Source organism: Erythrolamprus reginae, chromosome 1 (assembly GCF_031021105.1).
Source record: "Erythrolamprus reginae isolate rEryReg1 chromosome 1, rEryReg1.hap1, whole genome shotgun sequence".
Lineage (NCBI taxonomy): Eukaryota > Metazoa > Chordata > Lepidosauria > Squamata > Dipsadidae > Erythrolamprus > Erythrolamprus reginae.
The window spans coordinates 13,794,002-13,814,060 of record NC_091950.1 but is presented as its reverse complement, the minus strand read 5'-3'; the positions used below and the strand labels follow the sequence as shown (position 1 = coordinate 13,814,060).

The window sequence follows — 20,059 nt, the reverse complement described above, 5'->3', positions numbered from 1 at the left end:
ATAAAACAACTAAAAACCCTTATTATAAAAACCAAACATACACACAAACATACCATACATAACTTGTAATGGCCTAGGAGAAGGAATATCTTAACTCCCCCATGTCTGGCGACAAAGGTGGGTCTTGAGTAATTTGCGAAAGACAAGGAGGGTGGGGGCCGTTCTAATCTCTGGGGGGAGTTGATTCCAGAGGGCCGGGGCCGCCACAGAGAAGGCTCTTCCCCTGGGGCCCGCCAACCGACATTGTTTGGTCGACGGGACCCGGAGAAGGCCAACTCTGTGGGACCTTATGGGCTGCTGGGATTCGTGCGGTACCAATCAACTAACCAAAGAGAGATGCAACCTAGAACCCCTCCACTCCTCTCCTTTCCTCTCTTTATTAAGTGTTGGACCTCATGATTCTTGACAAATGTCTCTTTTCTTTTATGTACACTGACAGCATATGCACCAAGACAAATTCCTTGTGTGTCCAGTCACACTTGGCCAGTAAAGAATTCTGTTCTGTTCTATTCCCTCGTTTTCCCTTCTCTTCTTTCCCACCTTTCACAGCCTCAGAACCTCTTTTCGAAGAGCTGGGCCTTCACATCATGTGTCCAAAGACTTCATGAACTCAATAGTCTGGAGGACAGAAGGGAAAGGGGGGACATGATCGAAACATTTAAATATGTTAAAGGGTTAAATAAGGTTCAGAAAGGAAGTGTTTTTAATAGGAAAGTGAACACAAGAACAAGGGGATACAATCTATTTATTTATTTATTTATTCATTTGTCCAATACACAAATACATAGGAAGAAAATAGACATGTGGTAATATACATAAGGGTAAAAGTGAACTTAGAGGAGAGGATATATGAAAGGAAGAGAATATATAAGATAGGTGAAAGAGAGGAAAGACAATTGGACAGGGGACGAAAGGCACACCAGTGCACTTATGTATGCCCCTTACTGGCCTCTTAGGAACCTGGAGAGGTCAATCGTGGAGAGTCTAAGGGGGTTAGTTGGGGGAAAAGATCAGAAGCAACGTGAGAAAATATTATTTGACCGAAAGAGTAGTAGATCCTTGGAACAAACTTCCAGCAGACGTGGTTGGTAAATCCACAGGAACTGAATCTAAACATGCCTGGGATAAACACATATCCATCCTAAGATAAAATACAGGAAATAGTATAAGGGCAGACTAGATGGACCAGGAGGTCTTTTTCTGCCGTCAATCTTCTGTGTTTCTAAATAGGGTAATTGGAACCTGGTCATCCAGGCCTTGAGGGAGAAACCTTGACTTGATTGGTTGGCCTATAAGAAAGGTAAATAATGCTTTAAAAAAACCACCAAGTGCCCTGCAGTCTAGTGCAAACCTTACAGGTTGTCCCATTTTCTCCTCTGGCATCTTCAGGCTGGGCTCTTTGGACTCCTCCCCAGGGCCTTCTGCTGATTGGCTGAAGAAGCGTAGGCCACACCCCTTCATCACAGGCAGCTTGTAGAAAGCTTCACTCTGGCTCACCTGTGGCTCTCACAGCCTCTGGACTGGAGGCTTCCCAGCTTTGCTCTATGCGAGGTGGAGATTTGAAGGGAGCTTTCTGTCTTAAACCAGTAAGGAAGTGGATTTTATGCAAGGGTTGGAACTGTTCTCTTTTGTTTTTCTCTTTCCTTCTCTCTCGCATACATACATTTCTCTCTCTCTCTCTCCCTTCATTTCTCTTTCTTTCTCTTTCTCTTTCTCTCTTCCTCTTCCTTTTTCTCTCTGCTCCTTTTTCACTTTCTCTCTCTTACTTTTCCCTCTCTCCCTCTCTTTCTCTCTCTCTTCCTCTTTCTCTCTCTCCCTTTCTCCTCCTCTTTCACTCTTTCTCTCTTACTTTCTCTCTTCCTCTTCCTTTTTCTCTCTGCTCCTCTTGCACTTTCTCTCTCTTCCTCTTTCTCTCTCTCCCTTTCTCCTCCTCTTTCACTCTTTCTCTCTTACTTTCTCTCTTCCTCTTTCTCTCTCTTCCTCTCTTCCTCCCTTCTTCTCTACCCCTCTCCTCCTCTTTCACTCACTCTCTTATTTTCTCTCTTTCTTTCTCTTTCTCTCTCCCTCTCTCTCCTTCCCTCTCTTCCTTTCATTCTCTTACTTTCCCTCTTTCTTTCTCTCTCTCCCTCCATCTCTTCTTTCACTCTCTTCTCTCTCTCCTCTCCTCTTTCATTCTCTCTCACTTACTTTCTCTCTCTCTCTCTCTCTCTCTTCCTCTCTCTCTCCTTCTCTCCTCCTCTTTCACTCTCTTAACTTAGGAGAGGGAGGTCCCTTTATTCTAGAACCAGTGAGAGGGGTGGTGGTTTTGGACTCTTCTTGACCACATATATTTCTCCGGCAGGCAAGAAACGCCCGAGATTTCAAACATCCAGAACGCAAAGCAGAAAGCCCTCCAGATTTAGTCTTGGTCTCCTCCGTTTGCCTGCCTTTTGTCTAGAAGCCCAGCGTGCCCCATTTGCATCAGTGTGCGAGAAGCGATGATTTACCAAAACCCTGGGAGCCAAAGCTTCGGTGGGAGGTAAGTGCCGTCTTTCCAAGTCTTGTTTAGCAGAGAAGGAACAGCAGGACGGAGTTAGAAGCCGGAGAGGGGAATGATAAGGCTTTCCTGACGTCAAGGAGATTAATTGCTAGGGCCCTTTCGGAAGGTCCTGAGCAAAGAGGTGAGGCTGCAGGTTCAAGGACTGGGGGGGGGGGGATGCTACAGGCAAGACTTCAATAACTTCTCTGTTGCAGAGCTGCCCAAGGCCGCATCTGCAATCATAAACTGACCCCTCTAGCTAGGATTGGATAGAAAGTTAAGAGATATGTTTGCTAACTTTGGGAAAACTGAAATGAGAATTAGATTTAAATATTGAAAGCCAGATGGCAAAGATAAGAAATGGTGGTTGCACTAGATAATGATATAATCATAACAACAACAATAACAACAACAGAGTTGGAAGGGACCTTGGAGGTCTTCTAGTCCAACCTCCTGCTTAGACAGGAAACTCTACACTACTTCAGACAGATAGTTATCCAACATCTTCTTTAAACCTTCCAGTATTGGGGCATTCACAACTTCTGGAGGCAAGCTGTTCCACTGATCATAGATCCCTCTAAGCTGAGCAGTGAGCAATCGCTCACTTAAAAATCATCATCAACTCAGAGTTTTCCAAACCTGCCCAGAAGCCGAGAGGGAAAGAGTGAGAGGGAAGGAGAGAGAGAGGAAGAGAGGAAGAGAGAGAAACAGATAGAAAAAAGAGAGGAAGGAAAAGAGAAAAAAAAGAATGGGAGTAAGGAAGAGAGAAAGAAAATCAAAATCTAGTTTGAAACTAGCTCAACTATTTAAGTGGCATTTTGATATTGACAGAGTTGCCCTATTATGAGTTCACTGTTATAGACACACAGTACAGTATTTTATTTTGAAATTCTCTGAGGAAAAACAGGGTGGGTTTTTTATTTGCTTGTTTGTTTGTTTGTTTGTTTGTTTGTTTGTTTATTTATTTGTTTATTTATTTACTTACTTACTTACTTACTTACTTATTATTTCTGTGCCGCCCAGTCCCAAAGGGACTGCCGCTCAGACACTATACTTTTCTGCCCACCCCCCAAAAAAATTAGAGGGAACACTGGTTCTGACTGTCAGGAAATTTCTCCTTAATTCTAAGTTACTTCTCTCCTTGTTTAGTTTCCACCCATTGCTTCTTATTCTACTCTCAGGTTCATTGGAGAATAGGTTGACTCCCTCTTCTTTGTGGCAACGCCTGAGATATTGGAAGACTGCTATCATGTCCCCCCTGTTCCTTCTTTTCATTAAACTAGCCATGCCCAGCTCCTGCAACCGTTCTTCGTATGTTTTAGCCTCCAGTCCCCTAATCATCTTTGTTGCTCTTCTCTGCAGTCTTTCTAGAGACTCAAATATCCTTTTTTGCATTGTGACGACCAAAACTGAATACACTCTTTCAAGTGTAGCCTTACCAAGGCCTTATAAAGTGGTATTAACACTTCAGGTGACCTTGATTCATATAACACAAAACTAAGTTATTGTTTTTAGCTTAAACACATGGAATTTCATTTTGGAGAATATGTGATATAATATGAGAAATTTCCTCTATTTCAGTTACATATAGAATCTCTATTAGTTATATGATACTGTGTTAAGATTCCGACAAAAGAGATTTTGCTAATGTTCACATCAATGCAGTGCGAGGTTTTACAGGAAGGTGGAGAAAAAGATTTTTTATTTAGAAGTTTAATAATTGTATAAACTTTATAGAATTGTTTAGATGAGGAAAGAGAGATAAGAGCCTCCATTGAATGATTAATAAGAAAAAAAGTTTTCTTGTTTAGAAGAAATCACTTATTTGGAAGAAATTACTGGAAGTTTTTAAGAAGATGTTGGATAACCATCTGTCTGAAGTAGTGTAGGGTTTCCTGCCTAGGCAGGGGGTTGGACTAGAAGACCTCCAAGGTCCCTTCCAACTCTGTTGTTATTGTTGTTATCATCATCATCATCATCATCATTATTTTTATTATTATAAAGAGAAAAGGTTTATATATAACTGTAACTTGTTGCTTATATCCTAAGATTTTTATTAATATTGCTTCTTCATTGCTTATTTGACCCCTATGTCAATCATTAAGTGTCGTACCACATGATTCTTGACAAATGTATATTTTATTTTATGTATGCAGAGAGCATATGCACCAAGACAAATTCCTTGTGTGTCCAATCACACTTGGCCAATAAAATTCTAAATTCTATATGTTTGATTATAAGCATTGTTGTAGTGTTTGTAATTATGTATTGTTTTACTTTATGGTGGAAAAAAATTAAAAATTATATCCCCCCCCCCAAAAAAAATTAAAATAAACCGATGCCTCTCTTACAATCCCTCCTGATACTTTGAAAACTCACCAGTTAATATCTTGCGTGTAGGGCAACAGAGACAAAGGATGTGAGGTGGTGGTGGTGGTTTTTTTAACCCATGAAGAACGTTGTTAAAAGAACCAAAGAGTCTGTTATGTGGTCACAGAGGGAATGGAGAGTTGAGAGGAGAGAAACACATCTGAGGAGGGGAGCTTCAGATCATGAAAGTTTCTGCTTTGGATTAATTACTTATTTACTTATTTACTTATTTACTTATTTACTTATTTACTTACTTACTTACTTACTTACTTACTTACTTACTTACTTACTTACTTACTTACTTACTTATTTACTTATTTACTTATTTACTTATTTACTTATTTACTTATTTACTTATTTGCTAATTGATTGATTGATTGATTGATTGATTGATTGATTGATTGATTGTTAGAGTTGAAAGGGACCGTGAAGGCCATCGAGTTCAACCCCCTGCCCAAGCAGGAACCCTATAGTACACCAGTCAAGTGGCAGAATAAATTTGGTTTAAGTAGAAGAGATGTTATCATTCACCCCCTGGTTCTTTGGGGGCACCATAGACTAAAAAGGCAATGAAAAGAAAGGGATTTTAATTGGGAATAGACGAGGATTTATTTATTTGTTTTGTCAAGTACATATTGGTGGTATACAAAGATATAATAATATTTATATACATGATATAAGTAGGTTTTAAATAAGGATATAAATAAATATAAATAACATAAATATATAAATATAAATGATATAAATAAGGATATAAACATGATAAAAAGATGTAAGAATTTGCAGTCAAAAGACCGATTTCTGCTTTTTTTAAAAAGAAAAAGAATCATTGAGAGGACAGTGGCTTTAGAGCAGGGCTGTCCAACTTCAGCAACTTTAAGGCAGGTGGATATCAACTTCAGTTGGCTGGGGAATTCTGGGAGTTGAAGTCCACCTGTCTTAAAACTACTGAAGTTGGACTGCCCTGCTTTAGAGGGCTCGTTATTCAAAGTTGAAATCTTTCAATTGCACAATTTTTATCCCAACTCCTGGTCGTAAATGGCCAATATAGGCCAGTCCCTCTCCTTCTCTCAGCCCAGGCCACCTCACAGGGTTGTTGTGGTGGGGAAAATAGGTGCGTGGGGAGTTGTGTTCGACGTATTCGCTGCCTTGAACCACTTGTAAAAATAATAAAGGCGAAATACAACTAACTGTTCAGTTTAGTGTCTTGTTTAATGTCTCGCTTAATGAAAAGAAGGACTAGGGGAGATATAATAGCAGTGTTCCAATATCTCAGGGGTTGCCACAAAGAAGAAGGAGTCAACCTATTCTCCAAAGCACCTGAGGGTAGAACAAGAAGTAATGGGTGAAAACTAAATAAGGAGAGAAGCAACTTAGAACTAAGGGGAAATTTCCTGTCAGTGGGAAAAGTTAATCAGTGGAACAGCTTGCCTCCAGAAGTTATGAATGCTCCAACACTGGAAGTTTTTAAGAAGATGTTGCATAACCATTTCTCTGAAATGCTATAAGGTCTCCAGCTTGAAAAAAGGCTGGAGTAGAGAATCTCCAAGGTCCCTTCCAACTCTGTTGTTCTGTTCTGTTCTGTTCTGTTCTGTTCTGTCCTGTCCTGTCATGTTCTGTTCTTTCTGTCCTGTTCTGTTCTTTCTGTTCTGTTCTTCTCTTCCTATTTCTATTCTATTTTATTCTATTCTATTCTACTCTACTCTACTCTACTCTACTCTACTCTACTCTACTCTACTCTACTCTACTCTCTATTCTATTCTAACCTTAGTTGCCCTAAAATATTCAACTCTAGCTTTGCCCTCCAGAACAACCAAGGCTAACAGCACCATCCAGTCCTTTGGCAGTCTGGAAAAGCAGCTCTCAGGAAACTTGACTTTAAAAATTGTCTATTTTTTTTGGAGGGGGGGTGTTTGGGGTTTGTTTTTTTTTTACTTTGATGAAAATGAAAGTAAAAAAAGAATAGAAGAAGGGCAGGGAGGAAAGAGGGGAGAGAAACAGGTGGCTATCCCAAAATAAAGATAGGAAGATTTGCTGTGTATTACTGTTTTTTGTGATGATGGTGATGATGATGATGATGATTTATTTATTTATTTATTTATTTATTTAATTTGACTTCTATGCCGCCCAATCCCGAAGGATTCAGGGCGGCTAACGATTATATAAATATAAATATAAAGGATGCTTGGCTGCATAGCTAGAGGTATAACAAGCAGGAAGAGGGAGATTATGATCCCGCTACATAGAGCGCTGGTGAGACCCCATTTGGAATAATGCTGTGTTCAGTTCTGGAGACCTCACCTACAAAAAGATACAGTATTGACAAAATTGAATGGGTCCAAAGACGGGCTACAAGAATGGTGGAAGGTCTTAAGCATAAAACGTATCAGGAAAGACTTAATGAACTCAATCTGTATAGTCTGGAGGACAGAAGGAAAAGGGGGGACATGATCGAAACATTTAAATATGTTAAAGGGTTAAATGAGGTCCAGGAGGGAAGTGTTTTTAATAGGAAAGTGAACACAAGAATAAGGGGACACAATCTGAGGTTAGTTGGGGGAAAGATCAAAAGCAACGTGAGAAAATATTATTTTACTGAAAGAGTAGTAGATCCTTGGAACAAACTTGCAGCAGATGTGGTTGGTAAATCCACAGTAACTGAATCTAAACATGCCTGGGATAAACATATATCCATTGTAAGATAAAATACAGGAAATAGTATAAGGGCAGATTAGATGGACCATGAGGTCTTTTTCTGCTGTCAGTCTTCTATGTTTCTATATATGGGAGGTAAGTGCCGTCTTCTAGGCTCATCCCAGGCTGTCCCATTTCGCAGCTCTCTTTCTGGGCTCGTTGGAGCCCAAAAGCAACAGCTGAATTCTTGGTTGCCAGCTTGGTGGAGCGACCGAGCAAGGGGGGTGGAGCATTGCTCGAAGTGTGCACATGCATAATTTAAAATTATGCAGGTGTACACACACACACGTCCATTTGATTTTCAAACAAGGGGAGGTAAAATACAAGGGGGATTTAAACGCCTGCCATTGTCGTCTCTTTGCAGCTACGGTCTGCTGTGAGCTTCAGGATGCCCCTCACACTAGCCTGGATCGTGGGTCTTCTCACCTGCCTCGCCTGCTTAGGTAAGAACGGAGATCTTGGGTGTTCGATATATGCAGTCCTCGACTTACGACTGTAGTAAAAGCCCCCGATATTAATGTCGCTAAGCAAAACATTTCTTAAGGGAGTTTGGCTCCGTTTTGTTCTGTCGGGCTCTCTGGTAGAATCCTCCCAAAAATGCACAGGTACAAATTTCAGACGCACACACACGTTTGAAAATTCAAAACAATGTTCTTTGTAATGAAAATTCACTTAAACCAAGCCCTCTTTTGGTATAGCAAAGAGCACTCGTCTCCAAACAAACTGGTAATTGGTGCAAGTCCCTTATCAGTTCTGAGATACTTAGCTTGCAGCTGTGAGGCAATTCACAGTCCTTCTTCTTTCACAAAGTGAAACACACTTTGCTCTGGTTTAGTTTCCAAGCGGGGAAAAATCAGCACACAAAAGGTCAAAGTCAGCAAAGCAGTCATGAAACACAATGATCAGATAATCCTCCACAATGGCCAAACCCACAGGCTGCTATTTATAGCAGCCTCACTAATGACCACAGCCCCACCCAACCACAGGTGGCCTCATTTTCTTTGATAATAATCTCTCAGTTGTTGTTGCCTATGCATCGCTCTCCTCATGCGTGGCTGTATCATTAACTCTTGTTCTGAATCCAAGGAGGAGAGAGATAATTGATCTCCTTCTGAGCTGTCTGCCACACTCTCCTCCTCCTTGTCACTCATGTCTTCTTGGTCAGAGGAGCCTTCATCAGCAGATTCCACCGGGGGCAAAACAGGTATGTAGCATGTGGATGTCTCCCCCACATCCACAGTCCTTGGGGCAGGAGCTGGGCCAGAGCTAACCACAACACGTTTCAGGACCTTCTTCAGCGCCACTGTTAAGCAAATCACTGCATTTATTAAATTACAGGTAGCCCTCAACTTACAACAGTTCACTTAGTGATCATTCAAAGTTACGACTGCACTGGAAAAAGGGACCTGTGACCATTTTTCACACCTAAGACAGTTATGGGCTGCTGCCCCCACGGGAGGGGGGGGACATGCAGTGGGGGTAGTACGTTTATGCACTATTTATTGAATACTTAATACGTTTTTTTATTGTCCTTCCTTCTCTAGTAGCTTAGTGTGACCCTTATTAATTTTTAAAATAGGAAATAAACAAATAGTATGTTTTTACCCATAAACGCTTTAATCATTTTAATCATTATCTAGAACTGAACTTGAAGAAAATTGAGCTACTTGCCTAACCTGTTATCATGCTGTACCTTGTGGGTTCAGTGCAAAACCTTAAAATGTTACTGCGCTCCTCCAACAAATAATGCTGTCTCTCATTTGTCCTTTTGGTGGCTGTTCCAAGAATATGACTTAATCAACTGAAAAAGAGTCCAAGCTCCTATTTGAAAACGTATCTTGGTCGGTAAGCCACTCCCACCCAGTCATATGACCTTTAAGCTACCCCTCTGGTCACATGATTGTCAAGCCACTCCCCCCTGGTTACATGGCCGGCAAGCCACTCTTGCCCAGTCACATGACCATCAAGACACACCCACCAAATAAGCCACGCCCAAATTTTGGCAGCCCATCACTGACTTATGATCATGATCAAAATTCAGATGCTTGGCAACTGACTCATACTTATGACCGTTGCTGTGTCCCGAAGTCACGTGATTTCCCCCTTTGGCGGCCTTCCGACAAGTAAAGTCAATGAGGAAGCCAAATTCACTTAACGACCATGTGACTAACTTATGAACCGCAGAGATTCACTTAACAAAACTCACTGAGCAAACATCTCACTTAACAAAGAAGAAATTTTGGGCCCTACTGTGATCATAAGTTGAGGGCCGCCTGTAGTAAGGCAGTTGTTAAGTGAATCTGGCTTTCCCATTCACTTTGTCAAAGGTCGTAAAAAGGGGATCATGTGACCCCGGGAGACGGTAACCGTCATAAATACGAAACCAGTGGCCAACTGTCCTGGGTTTTGATTGACGTGACTCTGGGGAAGTGGCAATAGTCATATTATCTCAGGGACCGCCTTCTGCTGCACGAATCCCAGCAACCAGTTAGGTCCCACAGAGTCGGTCTTCTCCGGGTCCCGTCAACTAAACAATGCCGCTTGGCGGGACCCAGAGGAAGAGCCTTCTCTGTGGCGGCCCCGGCCCTCTGGAACCAACTCCCCCCAGAAATTAGAATTGCGCCCACCCTCCTTGCCTTTCGTAAGCTACTTAAAACCCACCTCTGCCGCCAGGCATGGGGGAATTGAGATACTCTTTCCCCCTAGGCCTTTACAATTTTATGCATGGTATGTCTGTATGTATGTTTGATTTTTATATTAATGGGTTTTTAATCGTTTTTATTATTGGATTATTATTGTACGCTGTCTTATTATTGCTGTTAGCCGGCCCGAGTCTCCGGAGAGGGGCGGCATACAAATCCAATAAATAAATAAATAAATAAGTGTGAAAAATAGCCGTAAATCACTTTTGTTTTCAGCACTGTTGTCAGTATTGGGTTCCTCCTACCTTCTCGCATGTCGGAACGAGAATTGTTTTCTGCACATGTGCAGGAAACAAAATATCACGAGAGGACATGTGGGTGCGCAAGATTTTGGCAAATTTTGGCAATTTTTTGCTTCTGCGCATGCGCGGAAGCAAAAGAAAAATCACTGAAATCTCATACGCCCGCACATCTTCCCATGAGATTTACTTCCTGCTCATGCGCAGAAGCCAAATTTCATTCTGACATGCACTCCTGCCCGCCCATCACCCAGCGCTGCGCAGGCATCAGCACCTGTAGCGGAGGTAAGTTGCAACCCCCGTCTGGTCATTGTCACTTCGTTCACTAAACAGAACCATTGCAAGTCAAGGACTACCCATCAACGTTTGCTTGAGTTTCCAATTTTTCAAAACAAGTGTCTTTCTCTGTCAATCGGATCATTAGCGGGTGTCAAATCAATAACCACCCCACCTGAAGCTGTTACCTTGTTCTCTCGGCCTTTGCCTCAATTAAATGCTCCAAGAAATCAACCACAGAGTACTGACCTACTTCTCCAGTGGAAATAGAAGCCCTTGCTCATTTTGAAGCACAGGCGGTCCTCGACCTACGACCGGTTTCTTAGCAACCATTTGAAGCAGAGGCTTCCCGAACGATACCTATACCGACACCGACGACGGGTCCAAAGATGGGCTACAAAAATGGTGGAAGGTCTTAAGCATAAAACTGATCAGGAAAGACTTCATGGACTCCATCTGTATAGTCTGGAGGACAGAAGGAAAAGGGGGGACATTATTGAAACATTTAAATACATTAAATGGTTAAATAAGGTATAAATAATAGGGAAGTGAATACAAGAACAAGGAGGCACCATTTGAGGTTAGTTGGGAGAAAGATCAGAAGCAACGTGAGAAAATATTATTTGACTGAAAGAGTAGCAGATGCTTGGAACAAACTTCCAGCAGACGTGGTTGGTAAATCCACAGTAACTGAATTTAAACATGCCTGGGATAAACTTATTATTATTATTATTATTATTATTATTATTATTATTAATTAGATTTGTATGCCGCCCCTCTCCGTAGACTCGGGGCAGCTTACAGCAATGATAAAAACAATATATAATGACAAATCTAATAGTTAGAATCTGAAATAACAATAATACATTTAAAAAGTCTAATAAACAAGAAACCCCAATATATAAAAACATGCATACAGTCATATATCCATCCTAAGATAAAATACGGGAAATAGTATAAGGGCAGACTAGATGGAACATGAGGTCTTTTTCTGCTGTCAATCTTCTGTGTTTCTACGTTTCTGTGACTTGCAATAATTTTGTTTGGTGATGATTCCAAGTTACAACAGCAATGAAAAAAAGTGACTTCTGTTTTTTTTCACACTTACGATGGTGTCGGCCTCATCATAGTCACACTGAATCAACAAGAATCAGCACACCATCAGTATGCTGATGACACTTAGCTATATATCTCCACCCCGTGTCCACTCAGTGAAGCAGTGGAAGTGATGTGCTGGTGCCTGAACGCTGTTCTGGTCTGGATGGGTGTCAACAGGCTCAAACTCAACCCTGACAAGACGGAGTGGCTGTGGATTTTGCCTCCCAAGGACACATCCATCAGTCCTTCCATTAGCCGGGGGGGACTTTTGACCCCCTCAGAGAGGGTCCACAACTTGGGCGTCCTCCTCAGCCCACAGATGACCTTGGAACATCATCTCTCAGCTGTGGCGAGGGGGGCGTTTGCCCAGGTCCGCCTGGTGCACCAGTTGCAGCCTTTTTTGGATAGGGAGTCTCTACTCACAGTCACTCATGCCCTTATCACCTCAAGGTTCGACTACTGCAATGCTCTCTACATGAGGCTACCTTTGAAGAGTGTTCGGACACTGCAAATCGTGCAAAATGCAGCCATGCGAACGGTCATGGGTCTTGCTAGATACACCCATGTTTCTCCAACACTCCACGGACTGCATTGGTTGCCGATTAGTTTCCGGACGCAATTCAAACTGTTGGTGATGACTTTTAAAGCCCTACTTGGCATCGAACCAGAATATCTACGAGACCGCCTTCTGCCACAGCGCCCGGTGAGGTCCCACAAATTCGGCCTTCTCCAGGTCCCGTCAACTAGACAATGTCGCATGGCGGGGCCTAGGGGAAGAGCCTTCTCTGTGGGGGCCCCGGCCCTCTGGAATCAACTCCCCCCAGAGATTCGTACTGCCCCCACCATCCTTGCCTTTCATAAGAGTCTAAAGACTCAGCTATGCCGCCAAGTTTGGGGTCATTAGATTCTGCCCCCTGGCCGATGAATTAACCTCCCAACAACCAACAACCTCGTCACATTTCCTCCCAATTCTTGTTGGCTAGTTTCCCTCTCCCTACAATCCATTTTCTTTCTTTCTTTCTTTTTTTCTTTTCTTTTTAATTTAAAAATGGCTTAAAAGGGGGGAAAGCAATTTCCTGTTTTGCAATAGATTCAAAGCCTGGGGCTCTTCACCTCTTCTGACAAAGATTACACCCGATGCGCAAGTGAAAATCAAAATAAATCTTCCACCCTGCTGGAGAATCCCAGGAAAACTATTTTAGAGCAAAGACCATCGAATCCTCAGGGTAGAAAGTCTATAGAGACTCTCAGCCATCCAGGTCATGGTTGTCCCAAATTGGCAACTGGACTTTCTTATTTTTTTTTTTCTTTGAAGATGTTTCGCTTCTCATCTAAGGAGCTTCTTCAGTTCTGACTGGGTGGTGGGCAAAAAGGACTGTAAATATTTTTACTAGCACGCTGTGGGCGTGGCTTGTTTTGTGGGTGTGGCTTGCCGGCCATGTGACCAGGTGGGAGTGGCTTGATGATCATGTGACTTCCTGCACATGCGCAGAAGCGAAATCTCACTCAGGTGTCCACACACACATGCTGATGAACCAGAGCTGTGCGCGCATCGTAGCGGTGGTAAGTAGGAAACCCAGCCTGGGTATGACATCCTCCATCTCAGTGTTTCCCAACCTTGGCAACTTGAAGATATTTGGACTTCAACTCCCAGAATTCCCCAGCCAGCGAATGCTGGCTGGGGAATTCTGGGAGTTGAAGTCCAGATACCTTCAAGTTGCCAAGGTTGGGAAACACTGCTCTATTTCCAGTCTACAACACAGTCCTTTCAGCAGTTCCAAGAAGGCTCCACGTCCATTTGCACATACAGTAGTACCTTGTGATACGAACCCCTCGTCATACGAACTTTTCGAGATACGAACCCGGGTTTCAGAAAATTTTTGCCTCTTCTTATGAAATTTTTCGCCTTACAAACCCGCCGCCCGAATGATGAACCCGAAAGTTCGGCAAAAGTTCGGGTTCGGGGTTCGGGTTCGGCCAAGAAGCGCTGCCGCCCGGCTGTCGTCTTTTGAAACAGCCAGGGGGGCTTCTCGGTGTTCTCCTGAATGCCGAACCCGGAAGTTCGGAAAAAGTTCTGGTTCGAGTTCGGTGTTCGGGAGGCCGCTGAGAAGCGCCGTCGCCCAGCTGTCACCTTTGCAGAAGAGCCGCGGAGCTGTCGGCCGGTCAGGAGGCTCAAACGGAAGTGGGGAATCCCAATAGGGAATTCCATGGGCGGAGCTTTGACATCATAGAAACGTCCTTCCTGGCCGGCCGAAACTTCCGGGTTCAGCGTTTGGGAGAACGCCGAGAAGCCCCCCAGCTATTGCAAAAGGTGACAGCCGGGCGGCGGCGCTTCTCGGCGGCCTCCCGAACCTGAACCCGAACTTTTGCCAAACTTCCGGGTTCAGCATTTGGGAGAATGCTGAGAAACGCCCAGCTGTTTCAAAAGGTGACAGCTGGGCGGCGGCACCCAGCGGAGCCACCCTGAGTCCTTGGAGAGGGGCAGCATACAAATCTAATAAATTATTATTTATTACTAATTTTGCTCCCGTCCATGCGCAAAAAATCTCCAGTGAAAATCGCCAAAATCTCGCTCGTGCACATAATCTTGTGCAAGATTTTGCTTCCGGCACACTGGAAACACCACACCCACCCACCGGACACACACCCGCTGCGTCGGCATTGCACCAGTAGTGCCGCCGAAGAGGGCCCCCCGCCGGCATGCCAGGTGCATCTTGTGGGTGAATTGTGTTCCTCCACTTGGACCGTTTCGGATTTCCTGCCTTCCGCTTGTTGTGTTTCCCTCTGTTCCTCTCTGAGCCACGTTCTCTCCATATTCAATAGCTGCGTTATTATTATTATTATTTTCTCCTTTTCTTTTCTTTCTGTCTTTCTTTCTGTGCCGGCTTCGTGGAAGTGGAGGGAACATTGTGTCCGGAACTGCAAATTGTTGGAAAAAAGCCAGCCAGCTCTGGGGTTCTTTTTCAACAGCACTAGCCCACCCCCAAGACAGGGGAAGGGGATTCCGAGTGGCTTTGCAGGCAGGAGGGGTCAAGGGTGAAAGGCCCGGTAGCTACTGATCCTCTCCCCAGAGGTCTCATTTGCAGTTAGCGCTGCAATTACGGATCCAATTTTAATTCATCCCTCCATTATGAATGAATTAGATCATGGAGTGTGCAAATCCCAGTCTCTCTCTCTCTCTGTCACCCCCCCCTCAAGCCTCCCACGGCCCCTTTAAGCCTGAGGTGTTGCCTCTTGAGTCCATCTAAGAGCTAGCTACCTTTGAATCAGCATGCTTAATGTGATGCGCAGGGTGTCAGCACCTCAACGGAATGCCTCTCTCTTCCTCTCTCCCCCTCCCTATGTCTCTCTTTCCCTCTCCCTCTTTCTCTCTCCCTCTCCCTCCCTTTCTCTCCCACCTCCCTCTTTCCCTCCCTTTCTCTCTCACCCCCTCTCTCCCCTCTCCTTCTTTCTGTGTCTCTCTTTCTCTCTCTCCCTTTCCCTCTCTCCCTCTATGTGTCACTCTCTCTCTTTCTCTACCTCTCTCTCCCCCTCTCTTTATTTCTACCTCTCTCTCTCTCCCTCTATCCTTCTCTTTCTCTCTCTCTCTCCCTCTCTCTCTCTGTCTCTCTCTCTCCCTCCCTGTCTCTCTCTCCCTCTCTGTCTCTCTCTCTCTCTCCCTTTCTCTACCTCCCTCTCTTTTAGTCTCTCTTTCTCTCTCTCCCTTTCCCTCTCTCCCTCTATCTGTCTCTCTCTCTTTCTCTCCCCCCTCTCTCTCTCCCTCTTTCTCTCCCCCTCTCTCTCCCCTTCTCTTTATTTCTCCCTCTCCCTCTCTATCCTTCTCTTTCTTTCTCTCTCCCTCCCTCTCTCTCTCTCCCTCTCTCTCCCTCTCCCTCTCTCTCTCCCCCCTCACTTTATTTCTCCCTCTCCCTCTCTCCCTTTCTCCTTCTCTTCCTCTCTCTCCCACTCTTTCTTTATTTCTTCCTCTCTCTCCCTCTCCCCCCTCTTTCTCTCTTCCTCTCTCTCTTTCTCTCTCTCCCTCTCTTTCTCTACCTCCCTCTCACTCTCTCACTCTCCCCCTCCCTCTCTCTCTGTCTCTCTTTCTCTCTCTCTCTCCCGCTCTCACTCTTTCTCTCTCCCTCTTCCTCCCTCCCTACCTTTCTCTCCCTCCCTCTCTCTCCCTCTCTCTCTGTCTCTTTCTCTGTTTCTTTCTTTCTCTCTCTGCCTCTCTCTCTCAGTCTCTCTTTCTTTCTCTCTCTCTCTACGTCTCTCTGTGTCTCTCTCTCTTTCTCTCTCTCCCTCTCTTTCTTTCTCTCTCCCTCTTTCTCTGTCTTTCTCTCTCTCCCTTTCTCCCTCTCTGTCTCTCTCTCTTCCTCTTTCTCTCTCTCTTTCTCTTTCGGACTCCACAGCCCAACCGCTGAAACAGATAACAGCCGGCACCGATGTGGCCCGAACGTCCTCCCTGAGCATTTGCAAAGGCTCAACCACAGGCTTGATGGCCCTTCATCAAAAATCAATGGCTCTCAGCCCGCTCGAGAAGCAATTGAACCTTCCCTGGTAATCGCTTCGTGCGGCCCAGCCTTGCCGATCTGGCATTCACGCTGTCCTGAAGTCCTGCCAGTATTTCCCCCCGTGATGCGCCGAGCGCACTCGTCGCAACATGGGAGCAGTTTGGAAACATGTGGCGGAGTTTTTTGCATGGGCTGGAATCAGCATCTCGACACTTTCCGAGGCGCTCATCTGTTGTTTTCGGAGACAGCTGTTTCTGGGGGAGGGGGGAGGTCTAATTTTCCAATTTCACCCTTTGTTCCTGGCCCTAAACTCAGACGTCCACGTTCGGATTCTGGCCCCCAGAGCGAGTCACTGCTAATCTCTCCCATCTGTTCCGGTGCGGTTTCGAAAGGGGTAGAGACGTGCTACCGGAGATCTTTTTTCTCCCCTCTGAAATTTATTATTAATCATTCTGGTAACCGCTTTGCGATGGCTTTTATAATGTGTGCACCTTATGGTAATTATCGGATTAATCCCAGGCAGAAGGTGATTAGGATTCGTAGTGTGAACATGTGCATGTTTACTGTCATAAGCAGGAATCTGAAGTCAAAACACAGCGTAAACTGGGCCTCTTAAGGGGGAGGGGTCCCCCTCCTCCCAATTTTATTTTCAATGAGATAAGCCTTCGGACTAATTTGGTTTGGTGTTTTTTTTTTTCATACCTGAGCAACATTAAAAAGTCTGTGGACTTGGACTCCGAGAATTCTGGGAGTTGTCCACAAATGCTGGCTGGGGAATTATGGGAGTTGCAGTCCACACATGCTGGCTGGGTAATTAATAACAAATAATAATAATAGTAATAACAACAACAGAGTTGGAAGGGACCTTGGAGGTCTTCTAATAGTCCAACCCCCTGCTTAGGCAGGAAACTCTACACTACTTCAGAAAGATGGTTATCCAACATCTTCTTTAAAACCTTCAGTGTTGGAGCTTTCACAACTTCTGGAGGCAAGATGTTCCACTGATCAACCGTTCTGATTGTCAGGAAATTTCACCTTAGTTCTAAGTTACTTCTCTCCTTGTTTAGTTTCCACCTATTGCTTTTTGTTCTACCCTCAAGTGCTTTGGGGAATAGGTCCTTCTTTGTGGCAACCCCTGAGATATTGGAAGACTGCTATCATGTCTCCCCTGGTCCTTCTTTTCATGAAACTAGCCCTGCCCAGTTCCTGCAACCGTTCTTCATATGTTTTAGCCTCCAGTCCCCTAATCGCCTTTGTTGCTCTTCTCTGCACTTTTTCTAGAGTCTCAAATATCCTTTTAGCATCGTGGCGACCAAAACTGAATGCCGTATTCCAAGTGTGGCCTTACCAAGGCCTTATAAAGTGGAATTATCACTTCATGGGATCTTGATTCTATCCCTCTGTTAATGCAGCCTAGAACTGTGTTGGTTTTTGGCAGCTGCTGCACACAGCTGGCTGAGAAATTCTGGGAGTTGAAGTCCACAAACATTGGATGGGGGATTCTGGGAGTCGAAGTCAACAAATGCTGGCTGAGGAATTCTGGGAGTTGAAGTCCATCCATCTTGAATTTACAAGCTTTAAAAGACTGAGAGATGGACTATGTGAAGTCAGGGCTGTCCACAGGGAAGAGGTGAAGAAATTCAAGATGGCTTTTACAATCATACAGTGCAAAGTCCATCCTTTGGACAAAGATCGTAGTTGACCTGGCCTCTTTTTCAGAAGTGGCTTCCTGTCACCTTCTTCTTAGAGTTATGAGAGAGGGACAGGCCCCGTACCATTCATCTTACTTCCTGCCTCACCCAGGACTTGAACTCATGGTCTCCTGGTGACTTAGAGGCCACAAACACTTCTCTGCTTTGTTTGTTCTAGACTTAAACCCCTTTCAGCTCATATAACTGGATTTTCTGTCTCGGTTTCTCTTCAAGGAGTGATGCCCAGGACTCTCGAGGTTAAGTATTGTGTCAGCTTCTGGGGGAAAAACATCACGTGCTATTGGGATCTTCTGCCGGAGATGGATTTTCCAACCACCTACACCCTCCAGGTCACGGAGTAAGCATTCCTCATGGGTCCTTTGCAAAAGGTATGGGTGGGAGTTACCGACGAAGCACAGTTGTGTTGTGCAAAGTGGACAGCCAAAGCTTTTTCCAGCCTGCTTGAGCAGTGGGTTGGACTAGAAGAATTCTGTTAGATGCTCCATGTTCTAAATCATCAGCCTTTGCCCAGCTGATGAGTTGGCCATGATGAGTTGGCCTTGTTGAGTTGGTTGGGTGGTCGGGATGAGTTGGTCATGATGAGTTGGTTGGGATAAGTTGGCCTGGATGAGTTGGTCATGATGAGTTGACCTTGATGATTTGATCATGATGACTTGGCCTGGATGAGTTGGTCATGATGACTTGGCCATGGTGAGTTGGTTGGGATGATTTGGTTGGGATGAGTTGGTTGGGATGAGTTGGCCTTGATGAGTTGGTTGGGATGAGTTGGTTGGGATGAGTTGGTTGGGATGAGGTGGACTTGATGAGTTGGTTGGGATGAGTTGGCCTTGATGAGTTGGTTGGGATGAGTTGGCCTGGATGAGTTGGTCATGATGAGTTGGCCTGGATGAGTTGGTCATGATGTGTTGACCTTGATGATTTGATCATGATGAGTTAGCCTGGATGAGTTGGTCATGATGAGTTGGCCATGGTGAGTTGGTTGTGATGAGTTGGTGGTCATGAGTTAGCCGTGATGAGTTGGTGATGAGTTGGCTGTGGTCAGTTGGCTGTGGCAAATTGTCAGAGACCAAGCTGGTCTTACCAAAGCCACCTGTTTGGGGGTGAGAGTCATAAAATGTGGTCTGGTGAATACAGGGTGGTGTCAACTCAGGCCAGTGGCCAAGCACCTGAATTGTCTTTGCAATGTTATCAAACCGAGCATCGTCATCCAGGCTCCATCCATCACTTGCTGCCTTCAATAGCTGCTTAGTGCCCCTTCGGATGTTTCAAGTGTCCCACAGGATTTTTAGATCCCATCATTGCTGGTCTCCTGTCTGCAGGGAAGCTGGACGCTGCCAAAGAGACTTTGGCCTCCCCAAGAATTGCGTGGCCGATCCAGGAGAACATTGGTGCGGGGTTCCGGTGGAGAATCTCTTTGCTTTCTACAAGATCAAATTAATCGCACAGAACCAGAAGCTGCAGGCTGACTCCTTGGAGAAGTGCCTGCATGGCATGAGCATCGGTAAGCCAAGGGGAAGGGAGAGAATTTAGACTCACCTGGTACAGGTAGTTTAGTAAACCCATAACTGTTCTTCCTTCTTCTTCTATAGCTTCTCTTCCTCCTCCTTCTCTTCCTCTCCCTTCTCCTCCTTTAACTCCTTTTCTTTCTCCTTCTTTTACTTTTCCTCCTCTTCTTCTCCTCCTCCTCCTCCTTCTACAACTTCCTTTTCTCCTTCTTCTCCTCTTCCTCCTCCTTTTTCTCTTTCTATAGCTCCTCTTCTGGCTCTAGCTCTCATTCTTTTCTGCTCCTCTTTCTATAACTTCTTTTCCTTTTTCTCCTTCTTCTCCTCTTCCTCCTCCCATAACTTCCTTTTCTTTCTCCTTCTCCTTCCTCTACTTTTCCTCCTTTTCTCCTTCTCTTCCTCCTTCTACAATTTCTCCTCTTCCCTTTTCTACTCCTCCTTCTCCTCTTCCTCCTTCT

The 20,059-nt window shown here is 44.5% G+C and overlaps 1 protein-coding gene across 4 annotated transcripts in view; it reads left to right on the top strand.

Moving 5' to 3' along the window:
• Positions 1–1,462: 1,462 nt before the first annotated feature.
• LOC139163754 (granulocyte colony-stimulating factor receptor-like) overlaps positions 1,463–20,059 on the top strand; it is a 59,779-nt gene continuing 41,182 nt past the window's right edge. For 2 of the 4 annotated variants that reach the window (XM_070744853.1, XM_070744834.1), the window contains exons 1-5: positions 1,503–1,586; positions 2,438–2,518; positions 7,947–8,025; positions 18,313–18,436; positions 19,419–19,600. In XM_070744853.1, coding sequence (XP_070600954.1) covers positions 1,545–1,586; positions 2,438–2,518; positions 7,947–8,025; positions 18,313–18,436; positions 19,419–19,600 — 508 coding nt within the window. In that variant the 5' untranslated portion in view covers positions 1,503–1,544. Of the gene's footprint in view, positions 1,587–2,341; positions 2,519–7,946; positions 8,026–18,312; positions 18,437–19,418; positions 19,601–20,059 lie in introns of all 4 variants that reach the window. The other 2 variants (XM_070744845.1, XM_070744861.1) reach the window with 2 other exon arrangements.